This window comes from Myotis davidii, unplaced genomic scaffold (genome assembly GCF_000327345.1).
Source record: "Myotis davidii unplaced genomic scaffold, ASM32734v1 scaffold580, whole genome shotgun sequence".
Taxonomy (NCBI): Eukaryota; Metazoa; Chordata; class Mammalia; order Chiroptera; family Vespertilionidae; genus Myotis; species Myotis davidii.
In genome coordinates this window covers 3408840-3427360 of record NW_006293313.1, presented here as the reverse complement: position 1 = coordinate 3427360, position 18521 = coordinate 3408840, and the positions used below count along the sequence as shown (strand labels likewise).

Sequence of the window (18521 nt, the reverse complement as noted above, 5' to 3'; positions counted from 1 at the left end):
GTGGTCCCAACAATGGCTACTACAGACCTCTTCTTCATTTCACAGCAGTAATAGGCACTATCTCAAACCCTTTCAAGAGCCACATAAGAAGGCTTTCCAAGGTCCCTTTGGAAGTTGGTCACTTTGGAAGAGGTTGTAAAAACCAATTCTAAGGGGTAACATTGGGTAGTAAGAGGCTGGGGTTCTTTTTGATCTCATTGGCAAAAAGAAAGGCTAGAATATTCTTGTAGTACTTGTACTAAATCAGGATCTTAACGCTGGAGCCCAAGATCTGTCTCCCAGGAAGCAGCATGTCTTGATGTTTAATCAGCCAAATTTGATCAAATGCTTACCAATTTATTATAAAGGCTATAGCCCAGTAGCAGCCAAATGGAAAAGATGCATAGAGGCAGGTATTGATGCGGGTGGTGTGGCATGGGGCTCCCATGCCTTCTCTGGGCAAGCCATCTTTCTATTTCCATCACTTCAGTGTGTTCACCAACTCAGAAGCTCCAGAATTTCTATTTTTAAAACACTGCCCATGGGATTCATATATAATCAAGTGCTATAACATAATCAGGTTTTGAGCTTTTTTATTTTTACATTGCTTTGTAAGAAATTTGTTGAATTTTTAAGTGAAATTTTACTTAATTAAATGTTCAAAGACCCTAATTGGCCACAAAAAGAAGTGAGGGCAATTTAAATCCAGCAGTGAGCTCTTTGGGATTTTATTCTGAAATGCTATTCCTTTGATTTTTCCTTTCAGCCTCTGTCAGATTAATGTCCTTGCTTCCTTTTGGCTTTATCATTCTTCTAAGTCATTTAAGCCCAAAATTCCTAAATCATCATTGTTGCATCTCTTTTTATCTTCAAATATTCATCCAACAGCAATAATACTTTGTTTTCAATATCCTATATTTATCTTTTTTTCATTTATTTATGTTTTTCATCTCCTCATTCCTGTTCCTCCCCTGCCTTCACAGATTACTTTCAATGGCTTTATACCCCCTTTAGATTAGCTTTTGTATACTGCTACCAAATATCCTTAATCATTACATATAGGAATTCACAGAGTCAAACATTGCTCATTACCTTTAATTGATCCTAGGTCATTCAGAAAATTTTCTTTCAAACTCAGTATTTGCAAGTAACTCCAAGTAGTATATTTGACCATCATTAAAAATTAGGATATTATTTCATAAATATATTTCTTCAACTTGATTATTTTACCAATTTCACTTCAGGTGCCTTTATCTCATTTAAAAATTGTATTTTACCCTCACAATTAAGATTCTTGAGAAAATCCAGTTTCAATTATAGGAAAAAATACCCAGAAGAACTGATTTAAAGGTAGCTCAGATTTCAAATTTAAGTAATTAATTAGAAGTCAGCCTTTAAAATAAGTATAGAGTAATCATAGATGTGAGTTTAAATGTTACTCTTCTTTAATTATTTCTCTTTCCTCATGTGTTTGATCTTAGGCATTAAATCTAAACTGCTAGCAGTGTTCAAGATTTTTAAGAATTTGAAGTAATGCTACTTGTCCAACCCTATTTCTATTTTCTAGCACAAAACATCTATTAAGAACGTTTCTTTATTGCCTCCATTCTATTCCTAATGTTACCTCTGAACTTGTGTTCATGTTGTTCCCCGTATATCTGTTTTGCCTTGTTCTCTCCCTCCCACTTACCTAAATTTTCTCATCTTTTTTTTAACCCAACCCCTACTTTTCTATCCCTTTCTTAACCATTTCATCTCCTTCATTTCTGGCTTCTCACAGCTGCTGATACACCTATAGAGTGCACTCCGCCAGCTGCCATTCAGGTATATTCTTCTCTAATTGTACTTCATTAGTGTGATCCCAGTTATATTCCTCGCTTCTACTTTAAGAGCAAAAAAATAACAACACCAGCAGCTACTTAGATTTTTAGGAGTTAGAATTATGTTAAAATTTAAGGCTACTTAACTGGAGAATCTACTTTATGGTTTTAATCAATTTTATAAGATCATAACTATAGTGACTAGAATGATATAGTGGTAGTCATAGTTGCAACAACTGTAAAGAAATTGGTATTTTAATTATAAAGAAATGGGTATTTTAATAAGAATAACTGCCACGTATTTTTTGAGTGTCTATAATATGCCTGTTCCTTTTTGGTTAGATTCTTTATTGTGTTTGAGTTTTTATAAAAATTCTATAAAGAACCTAAGATTATTTATTTTATAGTTGAAGAAATTGAGTCTCTAAGAAGGTTAAGAAATACTATGACAGACCCCAAATGCAGGTCCAGGTCTCCCTGACTTACATTCATTGCAGTTTCTACTGTTACATGGTATAACTAAAATAGTACAGAAGTCTTGAAAAAGCTTTGCTCAGAGTATTCTGGAGGAATTGTGCAAATAGCACTAGTAACTAGATATTCACAGTTCCATGCTCAGAGGCCCTCTTCAAGACAGAGTCTTTTTCCCATCAGATGTGCCTTGCAAGCACATGGTTCTCCAGCTTTATTCAGGAGATTATCCGAAAGCCTAGAGTTATTGTCCTGTGAAGGAAACTAGGTGTCTGGAGTGCTGTGTGGTAAGGGAAATTGAGTTGATTAGGTTCTTGATGAGAAGGGAGAAGACTTTGGAAAGCATTGGGAATGAAGGAAGGGTGGTGAATGTATGGAATGTTTTTGTGTATCTCAGTCCTCCTTCTCTTGTACATGTTTTTTACAACCTTTTCTCCCTGAGTAAAGATCACTTTGAGTTTATATGTTGTGTGTCTTTTTAATGGTTCTCAAATCCTGTTTATTTTCCATAACTTGTTTGAATGCATTAAAGTGTATTTAAAAGAGAATCTGATGCAGTCAGGAAGCTGATATAATATAATTCTATAATACTAGAGGCTCGGTGCATGAAATTTGTGCGGGGGGGGAGGTGTCCTTCATTCCGGCCTGCGCCCTCACACAGTTCAGGACCCCTTACTCCTTACCACTCTGCTCGCTGTTCTTTGTGCTGCTGTGGAGGCGGGAGAGGCTCCCACCACCGCCACTGCACTTACCAGCCATGAGCCCGGCTTCCTGTGGGAGCACCCTGACCACCAGGTGGCAGGTCCTGCATTGAGCATCTGCCCCCTGGTGGTCCGTGTGCATCAGCCCTTCTCAGAGGCCCTCTTCAAGACAGAGTCTTTTTCCCATCAGATGTGCCTTGCAAGCACATGGTTCTCCAGCTTTATTCAGGAGATTATCCGAAAGCCTAGAGTTATTGTCCTGTGAAGGAAACTAGGTGTCTGGAGTGCTGTGTGGTAAGGGAAATTGAGTTGATTAGGTTCTTGATGAGAAGGGAGAAGACTTTGGAAAGCATTGGGAATGAAGGAAGGGTGGTGAATGTATGGAATGTTTTTGTGTATCTCAGTCCTCCTTCTCTTGTACATGTTTTTTACAACCTTTTCTCCCTGAGTAAAGATCACTTTGAGTTTGTATGTTGTGTGTCTTTTTAATGGTTCTCAAATCCTGTTTATTTTCCATAACTTGTTTGAATGCATTAAAGTGTATTTAAAAGAGAATCTGATGCAGTCAGGAAGTTGATATAGAAAAGACTGGATAGCAAAAGGCTTCTTAGTAATGAAGCACACCAAAATGGGACCTGCAGGTATCAACTGTGGACAAATGAAAAATGCCTTTGTCTGCAAATTGCAGTGATCCTACATAAACATGGAGGTCTCTGTCTGGCTTAGCACAGCTGGCTAAGTTTGATCGTTCCCCTCCATACAAGCTGAGAAACCTGCACTCCAGGTATTGCTCTCTTTGCCATTTGTTAATATCTGCTGATTACATGTACTAGGTTTTTAAAATTTTTTAAATATTTTATTGAACTTATTGGGGCGTCAGCCCAGCCTGTGCCCTCTCACACTCCAGGAGCCCTCAGGGTATATCCGACTGTCGGCTTAGGACCTCTCCTCTTAAGGCGGCAGTCAGACATCCTTAGTGCAGCCACAGAGGCGGGAGAGGCTCCCACCACCGCCACTGCACTTACCAGCCATGAGCCCAGTTTCTAGTTGAGTGGTGTTCCCCCTGTAGGAGCGCACTGACCACCAGGGGACAGCTCCTGCATTGAGCGTCTGATCAGTGCGCATCATAGTGGCCAGTTGTTCCACCGTAACAGTCGCTTAGGCTTTTATTATATAGATGGAACTACCTGACAGTCGATGTGCCCCCCTGAAGGCCCTAATTGTGAGAGGGCGCAGGCCAGGCCTAGGGACCCACTGGTGCACAATCAGGGCCAGCCAGGGAGGGAACGTGGGAGGGCTCCAGTGTATGTCTGGCCTGTCTTGCTCAGTCCCAATCTGCCGGACCCCAGCAGCAAGCTAACCTACTGGTTGGAGCATCTGCCCCCTGGTGGTCAGTGCACATCATAGCAACTGGTTGACCAGTCAACTGTCTGCTCCCTGGTGGTCAGTGCATGTCATAGCAAGCAGTTGAACAGCCTTAGCATGTCATTAGCATATTCACCTTCGATTGGTTGAACGGACGACCAGACACTTATCATATTAGGCTTTTATTATATAGGCTGTCATCTGTGTCATATTATGAGTTTACCACCCAAAGTCAAGTCTCCTTCCTGTTACCATTTATCCCCCCCCCTTTATCCTCTTCTTCCTTCCCCGACAATATACTGGATTATTAACTCGTTAAGTGCCATGTCAGTCACCGGTGACTGACACTATACTTTTCATTTGGACCTCATTGGTCTCCGGCCACCAGCATATCGATGAAATCGGATAATGTGGGCCAAACAGAAAGGAAACAAAACAGGCTTGGTGTGTAACATGTTAATAGACCACCAAGTAAGGTTACCTCTGCATCCATCTTAACTGGTTTATGAGTAATCTTATGGTTTTTGAAAATAGAGATTGTTTGTTTCAGTAAACTAAAGACAAAAAGTGGAATGAAAATAGAAATATTATTTTTCTGAGGGACCACACTGGTTTAGTCCAGGGTTATCAGTAAAGGTCAAACAGTAGTTTAGATGTGAAGGAACTCATCAGAGTTGGCTTTCATTAAGTTTTTCTCATTAAGAATTGATTTGTCATTAAGAAAGTACGTTTTCCAAAATATAATTTATGTATTCTTATACTTGTAGCCAAATTTCCAAAATGACCACTTCCAGTAGGAAAAGTTGGCTATTATTAACTTCTTAGTACTAAATTTAAAATTTAGTTTTTCATGGAGTATGTTCTGCTGTAGGTGTGGGACGGAGAGGGAGTGGCAATGGCATTTCTAATGCACTGACATGTTATATCCAGCACCAGGGCGTGCTAATAAGCAAGCCACAGCTGGGAATTTATTTATAACTGATTGTGTGAGAATCCTGTTTGTGGTTTTGAAAACCCTATATCTTTTACTCTGAGCAGTTTTTGCATCAGACAGTTGTTGAATAACTAGTCTTATTTCTCTAGGCTCTTTAGAAGCCCTTAGTCTATTTTAGTCTTCATTTTAATGAACCATTTAAAAATTTTCTACATACTTGTATTATTTTTGCTCTGTTTCTTTGTATGATAAATTCAAATCTAGATTCAAGACCCTTCACTAAAATGACCTCCAGCTAAAAATTATGAACACAGGGGAACAGACTGCTTTATGACTGAACCTATCTCAACATATGTGTCCAATATACTGGAGAGGTGTTGTCACTGCTCGTTACCACTTTCTAGAACAGTGGTTCTCAACTTTGGCTGCACATTAGAATCACCTGGGAATCTTTTAAAAATCCTGATTTCTGGGCCCCATCATCAAGAAATTCTGTTACTTTGTTACTAATGTTGTGGCCTCACCCCATAACAAAGAAACAGAATTTCTGGAGGATGAGGCCCACAAATCAGGATTTAAAAAGGATTCCCAGGTGATTCTAATGTGCAGCCAAGGTTGAGAACCACTGTTCTAGAATGTCTCAACCAAGTCCAAGAAATGTCCCTGGTTCTTTTTATTTTTTGTCAACTCTTTTTTTAAGTTAATTAATAATTTTTATTGTTACATGTAGTAAACATTGTCCCTGTGTTTTTAAATCCTTTTCAATGTCTCTGTCTTTTTGAGTCTGCTTGTTGCCATGTTCTTCCATGTAACTACATGTGTCTTCATCCTTTCTTGCAATGTCATATCCCTTACAATTTTCTTCTGCACAAAATTCAGTACATCTAGTAGATGACAGTAGGCTTCTACTCAAACCAGATATATGAAGATAGGAATCAAGTGACCCCTTGATAACAAATCAAAGCTGATTATCTTAATTAAAGGTGGACTTCTTTGAATGTAAAGGCAAGTGAGTATTTTTGTACACTGTACCAACACCTTAAGTTACACATCTTTCTTTGCTGTTTGAAGCTCAGACTTTGGTCCTCATTGTATAAATTTTAAATCCCATTAGAAGATGGATGTTTAATATCTCTTTACTGTTACTAGTATATTTAAAAATTGGATGGAACTATAACTACTTCTGTGGTCAAAGATATGCTAAAACCAGGGACAATCAGGTATGTAATGGCATAACTGTACTAGTTTTTATGACTGGTGCCTGTGTCTGAAATATTTTTAATATCCACCCCTAAAAGAAGCTTACAGTATGTATTCCCTAATTGCGGAAACAAGTTCCTTTGGATACCTAATAAAACAATTATGTCTTAACAGAAAAATTTTAAGTTGGGTGCAGGGAGGAAATAGGACAATCTATGCTACTTTGCTGTACAAATTCAAGCTGCCCTACAGGTACCCTGAACTTACATCTCTGTGTCCTATGATCTGCTTGGATTCCTCTGTGCTCTATTTGGATTCTCCTTTTTTTGCTATGTGGTTCAGAAATTGCCTCCAAGCAGAAAGCCAGGGCAGTTATAGGACTCACCTCATTTGTTTCCCTTCTCATAAGAATCACAGTCTTGCACTGCTTGTTGTCCAATATTGTCTTACACATGTTAATTTTTTTTAGCTGCTAAGAGAGTACATTTGTTCTAGTTATTCTGCCATGGCCAGAAATGGGAGTTATTTGGGATTTTTTTTAACATATTTAAATCTATAATAAAATTAGTTCACATGTAAAATCAATTATATCTATATCTAGGAATAAGTTCTCTAATTGCAAAGTAGTGAATAATTGTTATTTTTTAACTTGCTTAAGATTTTAACATATTAGCTATGATGGCACTTTTATAGGCAAGCCAGCATTGTATCAGTGTGAGTATAGTATTACTCACTTTATAAGCAAGGTGGTTTTTGTGCATGTGTCTTCTATTTTTATAAAACATTTGCTGTTAATTTTTCCATTATCTTACCTTAATCTCTTTATATTAAGAAGAAAATTTTAGGTGCAATATTAGCATAACCTTGAGGAGAGTTCATAACAAAAATGTCAGTTTCCAAGCAAGAGGGAGAAAATGAGAATTATTGGCTAGGGTGTTTATTTCACTTAGCAAGTGAAAACAACTCATTAAGCAAGAACTTATTTACATTTGGGCTCTAGCAGACTACAGCTGCAGCTAAGAGCGACCAGTCATTCAAAGACCAGTCATTCAAAATGCAAACAAAAATCACTTGAAACCCACAGTAATAACCTTATACTTTCACTTTCATACCTCTATGCTTAAGTAAAATGCCAGGTTGTATTGTATTGTATTGTATTGTATTGTATTGGTTTTATGGCCAACTTTTAGCAACCTTTTGTTTTATTGTGGAATATATTGGGTTGACATTGGTTAATAAAATTACATAGGATTCAGGGATACGATTTTATAATGCATCATCTGTATATTGTATTGTGTTTTCAACACCCAATTCAAGTCTCCTTCCTTCACCATTTATAATAACCTGGTTTTATTTTTCTGTTGCATGCAAAAATTAATTTATCGTCAACCAATACCTGGTTATCTGAAAGACAGTTTTATCCTAAATCTCTTTTTTATAAGTTCATGGTTTTTTTAGGAAGGGGGTATACTGAGATGTAAACTTTTTTTTTCATTATTTGTTAATATGAACAGTTTTGAGTGTTTCTAAGAATTCTTAGGACAACACTCTGTCACCTATATGTTAGTCCCAAAAGACAGTTCCAACTGGGCCCTTTCTTCCTATGTTACCTTATTTGTAAATAAGATATTTATCTGTCTCCACAGGAAAATATGTTTAGTGTTAACCCTCTGGTAGCATCTGATATGGCATCACTTGTTAATGCCACAATAGTTCTGAGGTTACAAAAGACATTGTTTGTTCCTGTTGGATAGTTATCAGATGTCTTCCTACTTAGGTTTAGTGTAGTAATTATACAGACTTCAGACTCCTCTTATGTGGTGATGTATTATTTAATTGAGCCTAACCTTTCATACTGTATGATAATATACTACACTTTTCCAAGATTTTCTTCTACTGAGAATTAGAAGTTTGAATTATGTAATTTATAATCTCTAAAACTGGCAGAGAGGGTGCACCTTCATATCTACCAGGTTGCACTGCCTTCCTTCTTTGTATTAAATGGTGAGCCGTCATCCTGGCTTGTGGCTGAGCAGAGTTCCCTCTGTGGAAGCGCACTGACCAGGGGGCAGTAAGGGGTGTGCAGGAGTCTCTCTCTCTCTCTCTCTCTCTCATCATTGATATTTCTATCTGCCCCTCACTGAATCATTTTTTTTTAAAGGGGACTAGAATTAAAATGGCAGAAAGAGATAGAGCTTTGGTCATAAAATTTTCACCATCCCATCATTGTGTGTTCCCACAGCAGAGCGAGCAGCTTTGGGTGACTGCAGTGTCTGATGGTGGCCGGGGTTTTCTTGGAGACTGGAGTTTTTGCTCAAATAGAAACTAGATCAGTCAGTGCTATTTGTGGCTTCATATCTGGAAGGTGTTCACAGAAGGATCATGTCTGGGTCCAAAGTGGATATTGAAAGTAATTCTAATAGTGAAAACTGTATTACCCATGTTACTGTTTTCAAGATTACATGTGCTGATTTAAGGGAAAACCTCACCTAGGGAAATACTGGGTGAGGGGAGGAAAAAGTTTTCTTTAACCTTCTTAGCATCCCTGACCAGGTCTGAAAATTAAATGTCAGTGACTTATTAACAGGAGAAGAGCTTTATTTAAGCTTTATGTGACACAGGAACCTTCACAAGGAAATGCAGACCCAAAGAAACAAGCCTGAGTAATTGGTGCTAAGTTTGAGGAAGAGGGGCAGTCCTGTAGAAATGTGGTAGGTTACAGAGCATGGCGGAAACAGCAAGTTCTGTTTGTTTGGATTCACCTTCCTGCTTCTGTTGTTTTCTCAGATTGCTTTAGCTTAAAGTATATAATATGCCAAGGTGCCATATTTTGAGGGGTTTTTTTTGGTCCCCAACCCCCCTATCAGGAGTTCCCATGTCCACCCCAGCAAAAACATGTCTTTTATTCCTTCTTGATATAATTAGGACCAAGGATTTTATCACCACCAACTACAAACAAAGAATGTTCTGATACTATAATTTTGAGGGGTTGTGGAAAAAATTGTTTCCTATCACACCAGTAGCAAAAATATGAGCATTTTCCAAAAGTAACTTTACTAGGAATCAAAGGGAAGTAAAAAAATAGAAACGAACAAGTTTATAGAGACGGATGCCTGACTTTTGCAGATATAGATCAAGAGTTTTCTTGTCTTCATCACTGTCATGAAGCCTGTAGGATATACAAGCAGACCCTGTTCTTCATTGAGGTTTTGACCACATTACCTGTTTCTCATAGCTGTTGTTTGGACTTGGTCGTTCCATCAGCCATGTGGCCTCTGTGGCATTTTGAGTCTGTCTACCTCCTTTTAGCTGCCTACTCTGAAAAGCAAAAAGACTTTATACACTTCCAAGCTCCAGACTCTTCATTTCCAACAGGAGACATGTCCCAACTCTTCTTACTTAATGAGTTTCCTTAAGTAAATGGACAGTCTTGTCCATTTCGTTCCTACTCTTCCTACTTGCCAGAGAAATTATATTTTCCTAAAGTTTAGAATATAAAAAATACATTACCACATACATTCTATTTCAAGTAATCACCAAAGTTATAAAAAATGCAAATACTGAGTGATAGAATAATTAAAAAGACAGCCTTCCTTTTCCCAGATGAATATTCCTAATACTGCATAGCTGTCCATGTTCTTGTATGACAAGACTCTACTGTAGCATTTACATCAATTACTGGTATTTTATGGGAGAAAATGAATGAAGGGGGAGTTTTCTATAGAAAGGATTATGCTCTTTGTTTTTCTCAAGTTTTATTGGTGTTTTCTTCCAGTCATTTCTTTTAGCTTTCCTTCTACTAGTAATCTGTTCTTTTATTTTTCTTTACATTTGAAAGTTTCCTACTCTGCTTCCAACTTTATTATTTTTATTAAAACTTAATTCTCAAAATAAGGAATTTTGTGTTTAAAATTTGTAGTTAAAATCATGTTAAAGTTGGTTCCCCGCTTTAGATTCTAGTAGTTTCTTGGGGTGAAGGGAAGAAAGAAGAACGAAGAGGAATCTATTCTCTTGGACTGCCCTCCAGAAAATCCTCTATACTTTAAAAGTTCTTATTCTTTTCTAGGAGTCCAATGTGCTGATTGCTGCTAACAGTCAGGGTACAATTAAGGTAAGCTATTTATTTTATACATCTCCATTTTAAATTCAGTTTCATTTTTAGACTGTAATGGAATATAACTGTAACATGGAAATACAGAGTTGTACTAGCTTTAGAAGTATTTCCAAATCATGGGTCTATGTCTACTTGGAAATGGTTTTGATTGAAGGGGAAAAGAATAAGTAGCTTGCAACTATGGAGAAGATGATAGTACTTATTATAGGTTATATGAATGCTCAGTGGATTGATGAGTGGTCAGAATGGAAAACAGGCAATGGCTGTTAAGCATTTGCTGTGGGCCAAATGCTGTTTAGCTTTTCTATGCCAGTCCAAAGACCCTCGGGGCATTCCAAGATAGAGCTGGAGATGCTTAGACATTCACCAGATTTAAAAATATCTTACTCTTCTTCATGTCCTCTTCCCTGACAAGTGGGTTTTACTTCAGTTGCCAAGGAAAGAAAAGCTATTTTAGTGTTCTGTTGAAAATTGATCAATCATGTGATCTTGCCATTAGTTTGATCCAAAACTTAAATGTCTCTGGGCACACAAGTTTCAGTGTCAAATTCATACATAGTTTTCCACCTACTTTTCTTTGTAGTTAGGAGGTTACAGAAATAAAAATTGTATCTAATTATACCATTGGATATTTAGCACTTGGGGCACAGTACATTGGACAAATAAATGGAATCTCTGTTTTAAGTGGTTCTGTGTAGTCTCTCAGTCTCCCTTTCTCTTATTCTCATGACAAGCCATTTATTGAAAAAGCTGCACCTTATCCTTCTGTGAGTTTGGCCTTTGAGGCAATTAGAATTGCTAAAGTAGCTACAGAAGCTCAAAGTTACACTTATAGAATCTTAGTGACAAATCTAAGATTTTGTTAAACAGCATTGACCTCTTATGTTAAGTAGCCTGCTTGCTAACCAAAAGACAAAAACCATTATGGAAGCACAGGTATAAGTCAAGCCTTAGCACTAACAGGAGGGGGAATCGTTGCTCCTTTAATTCTTTGCCACCTAGAATTGCACTCTCCATTTTACATTCTTTTTGACAGTGGCTTGTAATTTTTCTCATGTTTTATGTTCTTTCTTAGCCATTTCTTCTATTCTTTTTATAACTGATCATTGCTTCTTGTCATTTTTAATTTTAGTAATATCTCACTTTTCTTGTATGACAAGACTCTACTGTAATAACTAGCAAAATATTTTGACATCAGATGATAAACTAGAAAATATGTGAAATAATAGGCAAAGGCAAAATATTAGGTCCTGTATACCTTGATACTGCAAACTCTTTATCAATGGGAGAAATAAATAGCTTAAAATCCTAAACAGCAATACTTAAACTTTTCTTAAGAATATGGAAAGACACCAAAAGTAGTTTACAGTTGTGTCCACTTTTGATTACAATAATTAATAAATAAAAATACAAGAATAAGCATAGAGTTTATTCTTGTATTATTATTTAATAATTTAGTATTATTTTCAAAAGTGGATACAACTATGAACCTACTCTTGCCACACCCTGTATACGTTCCAAAAATGTTATATCCATGCTATGCATCAGCCAGTTTCTTTCTAGTTAACTCTGGAGAAAACTAATCTCAGAGCATTGATCCAATTATTGAATTGAAAGCAAGAAAGGATTAATGACTAATTCTTTCAAATTCTTTGGCATTTTAGCCGTGAGTGAAAGTTTTCCTCAATTAGTTCACCATTTACAATATAGTAAAGATGCATTAAACTCTTTATATGTTCTTAAACTTTTTATTAAACTGATCCTTTTCTCCCCCTAATTAGGTGCTGGAGTTGGTATGAAAGGTTTACTCAAGTTAATTTGTACATGGTCCTGCCGAAGTATATCTGCAGCCAACAGTGAAAGAAGATAGAGACTATCATGACAAGTCTCTCCCCGACATCATTATGGGTTTTGAATTTGTTTTGAGTATTTTTTTTCTTTTACCTTTTCCCCTCCTTTATGCCCTTTGGGACATTGGGAATGCCCAGTGAACTCTGCACCATCAATGTAACTCTGTGGACTTTGCTGCTGTTGATGGTGTAGTTATCTAATTTTTGTGATAGGGAAACAAATTCTTTTAAATAAAAGTAAATAACAAAAAGTAATAAAAGTTTATTGAGCCATGGTTGAGCTGAGAAAGTTTGTATCAGTTGTGGCAAGAGACAGTAATCTCCTCAAGACAGCACATATGAGCTATAGAATAATGTACCAGTGAGTAGTTTTTAAGGCCCATATTTCCCCACTTCTTTGAAATTATGCATGTCAACATAAATATAAAAGTATGTGGGTTCCTTTCAGTGAATTTAATGTTTACAGTAGGTGGAAATATTAGTAACTTTACCATACAAATTCCTTTCTTCATTCTCTGACCAGATTTCTCTCGTCAGCAAGTACTATACTCCTCAGTCTCTCTACTTCTGACCAAAGATCTAAAATTTTGACTCGTTAAGACCACATTCACACAGAAAGGGAATGTCAGTCTGTGACATATCTCTGCCTTTGAAGTGTCACACATACTAGTATATGTCATAAGCTCTAAATGCAGGCAAACCAACTTATTTCACACAATCATAGCTATTACTACCATCCTTGGCAGAATGTATACTTAATTCAACCCTTGCACTTTCTTTAAAGAGCCAAACAGTAAATATTTTCAGCTTTGCAGGTCATAAGGTTTGTGTCACTATGCAACTCTGTCTTGTAGCAGGAAAGCAGCCACAGACAGTATGTAAACAAGTGGGCATAACAGTGAAATGGGTCGAGGGTTGCTTTTGGCCCACAGACAATGGTTTGCCAGTCCCTGGCATATAGGTAAAGAATTGGAAGCTCTGTTACCAAAATTTCTAAGCCATGTAATCTCTTAAACTGTCTAGTTACTTTTCTAAATAGTTTTCAGTTTGTAGAAGGAAAGAAGTTAGTAGAATAGCAGGTCAAGCAAAAGTAATGTAAAGCCTTCTGTTTGAACTACTTTAAAAATCTGTATGCTTTTAAGAAAAAGATATAAACAAAATTAACTCCATATATTTTTGAAAATAGACACTTGGAGAAACTTGGTGTGAATAACTATATGAATGATAATACGTTTGTAACACCCTCCAGTAGAGTCTGGAAAAATAAATGTGCTATTCTCAAACACATTAATATTCTGCGGCAAAAAAAACACAAAAAAACAACAACTTTCACCTAGCATGGGATTAATAAAGGCTAAGATTAGTCTTGCATCAATTCAGATCAGTTTTTTTTTAATCCTTAACCCAAGGATATGTTTTTATTTTTTTATTTTTAAGAGAGAGAGAGAGAAAAAACATGGATTATTGTCTCCCACACGCACCCCAATCACAGATCGAACCCACAATCTAGGTATGTTCTCTGACCGGGAATTGAACCCACAACCTTTTGGTGTATGGCAGAATGCCCCAATGAATGGAGCCACCCAGCCAGGGCCAGAATAGTTTTTACCATCCAATGAGTTTACTGCAAACTTAGGTGAAATTTTTTATTTTCAGCTTCACTGTTATATCTTACTAACTTCTAGGAGTTGATAAACTTTTAGACTCAATTCTGAGAGAAAAGGTCACTGTCATTCAAAAGTTATGCCTGTCATCAGTCAGAACAGTGTTAGTTGACCTTTGTTTCTAAGACTAACGAACAACATTTTGCAGAGGTATAGAAGGAATATTCAAGTGTAGGTTCTTCTCTTGAAGAACTTCATGTAGGCAGATGGGTCCAGAAAAATCATCAAAACAGGAAGCAGAGAGTTCATGTCTCTGAATGTGCTAAAATAGAAGCAGATTTTTGTGGTATTTTATGTGATCTGATATTTAAAAATATTTTATTTTGGGGGGTGGCCATGTTAATTTTCATGTGTTTGGTAGGATGTAATAAGGTACTTTAGTTATCAAAGGGACTGAATTTTTTTAATCAATTATTTTTAAGGCAATGCTTCATTTAAATTTGTGTTTTAACTTCTTGTACATAGTAAGAAACAATTTTTAAATTTGTGGTATTTTTTGTAGGATGTCAACATCAAACTTACTATTTCTTGGAAAAATAACATCAGTTAAATAAAGCTTAAAGATAATGTACATTCTAACACCCAAAAAAAACCACTTTAACTCAAGAAGAATTTGGGTTTTATCTTTCAGTCTAATCTCTATTTCAGCAGACTTGTAGAGGGTTTCTTAGACACAACATGTGCATTTGAAACATTAAAGATTGAAGAACTTTGTAAAGTTCTTACAACAAGATGGAGTTACTAGACATCAGAAAATTTATGGGACTGAGCCACAGCTTCAGAAAGATGAGCATGGCTAGCATTAGTAAACAAGGAAGAGACACGTATGGGGTGAGTTTGAAGAAGTAGAGGAGCCCACTAGATATGTGGAGCCTTTTAGGGCATTGTTGAGAATTTAAATTTTGTTATAAAAGCAGTGCCAAGGAAGGGTTAAATGGAACAACATGATCTCATTTATTGTGAGTGGATGGATGGAGTAAGAGTACAAGTAGGAAGGTGATCAGTTAAGAGTTAATGGTGACTTCAACAAAGATGATAGCATGCTCTAACCTAAAAACTGTTTCAGCTTAATAGTTTGCCACAGCGTTAGTTCCTATATCTGAGAGAGTCTTGATTAATTTTTAAAGTCATTTTCTCATAAGTCCTGACAATGAAGAATACAACTCAGCAAATTTATTTCTTCAGTGGTTATGCAATTCTGAACTAGCACTAAGTCACTTGGGAAACTCGTGACCAAAATGTCTGTGTGCTATTTTAGGGACACCACTTCTCTAAGGTAAGCAGTGCTAGAAACTACCTAGCCTTTGGTTCTAAACAATCAGATAATTTCATTGCTTTTAACGTAGTTATGCAAATATAACTGGGATTAATGGTCAGAAAATAGGCTTACTTAGAAGTGAGACATGAGGAAGTGTTACCTTAGATCCTGAGCCTGTTGTGTTACATGACTGATTAACACAATAGTAGCACCTTATAGTTCCTCCCAAGGCAGTTATTTACCTGCTTCTGTGTGGCTTCTGGTTAATATGTTAGGCATTCCTAGACTAAAGAGAAAACCATAATGATCATTCTAGAAATATTTGTTGAGCTCCTGCTTTGTGCAAGTGAGGCACTATGTACTACATACAAAATAAATAAGATATGATCAAAAAGCTTATTGTCCAGAGGGAAAGATGGATAAGTATACAGTGTATAAACACATAATCAATGTAAATTTTAGATGTACGGTAATGGGAAAAATTATAAACTAAAATGGTAGGAGATAAAGTTCAGTGGGAGTAGGGGTGGTTCCATGAATTTTTTTTCCTTGGAGGAGGTAACGTCTCAGCTGAATCGTGAAAAGCAAGGATACATTCAAGACCAAAGGAAGCAAAGAAGGCATGAGTAGCTCCTACTGACCAAAGGTGGAATAATTTGAGCAACAAATAAATGATATAAATGATTGAATGAATAAATAAATGGAAAGAAGAGAGAAATTTTTCATGGAACATAATTGCCACTTCTAAATATGGGCTGTGCATAGTGATTTCCTTCCACAAAGTCCAGTAAGGAAGAAAAGAAAAAAAGTTGTAACCTGACAGTGGAGAAACCTGACAAATATTGCCAGAGGCAATTGATCAGTGTCATCATGAAAAGTTGTAAGTCATGGTGATGCTAGTATATACTCTTGATATGAGGTACTGAAAATGCCACTTCAACTTTGGGATCTTCCCAAAATTAATAACCCAATCTAAATTTTAAAAAAAATCAGATGAATCCCTACTGAGGGACTTCCAACTAACTAGCTGACTGGTCGTCCTCAACACTGTCAAGGTCAGTGAGAAACTGTCACAGCCACCAGGAGCCTAAGGTGACATGACTGAATGTAATGTAATGTCCTGGATGGGTCCTGAAACAGAAAAGGACATTGCATGAAAACTAAGGAAATCTGAATAAAGTACTGGACTCAAGTTGATATAATGTATTAGTATTGATTCATTTATTGTAACAAATGTACCATACCAATATCTGATGTTAATAATAGGGGAAATGGGGTGTAGTATGTATGGGAACTCTTGATTTCTTTGCAATTTTTCTATAAATATAAAAAAAAATTTTTTGTCAAAAATAAAGGTATGAGGATAGCTTCAACATATACCAAACAAAGTGCAAGCCAGTAATGCGAGTTCAAGCTGGAGAAACACATGGAATAAATCAGCGATCTGTTTCAGCTATCCCTACAAAGAAAGGCAAACATGGAGTTTAGGGGAGGTTTACAGTCTCCACTTTGTCACTAACAAATTGTATAATTTTGCAAGATAGTAAACCCCTGTACTTTGTATTTATCCCTAAGTTCTAATGACTGAGAATGATACTCTCATCTTAATAAATAAGGTTATACTATATAGAGTCCTTAGTTATCTTGTGTTAGTCACATATGTGAGTGCCTGCAATTATTTGTTTCTTTTTATTTGAGATCATTACAGCTCAATATGAGAATCAAGAAATTGTTCATTTGCATATCATTTTAATTTGTTCTTTATGAATCATTTGCCCTTTATCAGTTTCAGAAGCAAACTCCCTAGTGCCCAAGTTCTGAAGGAGATCTTCGCTTGGAAGTGGGTAAGGACTCATGAATTCTAAGTTGAAGTTTCCAAAGATGATAACAGCCTAGGTTCACCAACTACTGTGTAGAGTATTTGCAGTGTCTCAGGATGATTTTATGGGTTTTCCTATATGCTCTGTGTTTTCACTCTGTTAGTGCTAGTCTGTGATTGGTGGTTTAGGAGACTTTTGGAAGAACCACTTTAAGAAATAGCCTTAAGGATTTTTCAGAGATAAAAAACAAGGCAAACATAAATAATGACATACTTCTAGACTCAAAATTTAAAGATTCATCTTTAATTTTATACACCTGAAAGAATGCCTTATCTCAGAAATGTTTTTGTGAGTGAGCTTCAGTGGAGTAGCAGCCTAGTAATAACTCAGTTCAGTCCCGTGGTTGGAATCCTCAGCTCGTGGCCTCTAATGGATATGGGCTATTCTCAAAAGGAATGGATTCAAGTCCTATTCATGCAACAAAATTGGAGTGCCTGTTACAAGGTGGTCTAGTCTAGGCTAGGGGTCAGGTGACTTATAAAGAGCCATGTAATAAATACTTTAGGCTTTGTGGGCCGTACAGTCTCTGTCACTACTCAACTCTGCCTTATACCATGTGAAAACAGCCCTAGCCAAATGTTAAACAAATGAGTGTGGCTGGGTTCCAATGAGACTTTTTGAATGGACACTGAAATCTCATTTAATTGTGTCACATTGTTTACATTTTTTAAAATTATTGTTCAAGCATTAAAAAATGTAAAAAACCTTCATTGGTGATGAGCCATAAGAAAAGTTTGGTTTGGATTGGGCATGCAGGCCATGATTTGCCAACCTCTGTTCTAGGTGCTCACCATGTGGCAGTGGCAGGAGGAAAAGAAAAGCCATGAAAAAAATCCCATCTCTCCGGTTCATTTGCATATTATTTTATTGCATATCTTTTTCCATAATGGTGTGTGTCTAGCACAGGAACCTGGAAGGCCTGGTAACTCAAGTATTTTTACAGCAATGGTGTTTTCTCTCTCTCTCTCTATTGATTAAGGTATTACATATGTGTCCTTATCACCCCATTGCCCTCCACCCCCACCCCACTACTCATGCCCTCACCCCCCGGTGTCTGTGTCTATTGATTAGGCTTATATGCATGCACACAAGTCCTTTGGTTGATCTCTTCCCCTCCCCCCACCCTCTCCTACGTTCCCTCTGAGGTTCGATGCTTATCTGTCTCTGGATCTGTTTTTGTTCATCATATTATGTTGTTTATTATATTCCACAAATGAGTGAGATCATGTGATATTTATTTCTCTCTGACTGACTTATTTCGCTTAGCATAATGTTCTCTAGATCC

At 36.8% G+C, this 18521-nt stretch overlaps 1 protein-coding gene across 3 annotated transcripts in view; it reads left to right on the top strand.

Moving 5' to 3' along the window:
• RFWD2 (ring finger and WD repeat domain 2, E3 ubiquitin protein ligase) overlaps positions 1 to 12712 on the top strand; it is a 97265-nt gene extending 84553 nt beyond the window's left edge. For 2 of the 3 annotated variants that reach the window (XM_006767027.2, XM_015566068.1), the window contains exons 19-20: positions 10537 to 10581; positions 12366 to 12712. In XM_006767027.2, the coding sequence (XP_006767090.2) occupies positions 10537 to 10581; positions 12366 to 12383 (63 nt within the window). In that variant the 3' untranslated portion in view covers positions 12384 to 12712. Of the gene's footprint in view, positions 1 to 1759; positions 1804 to 10536; positions 10582 to 12365 lie in introns of all 3 variants that reach the window. The other variant, XR_001514419.1, reaches the window with a different exon arrangement.
• The last annotated feature ends 5809 nt before the right edge of the window (positions 12713 to 18521 follow it).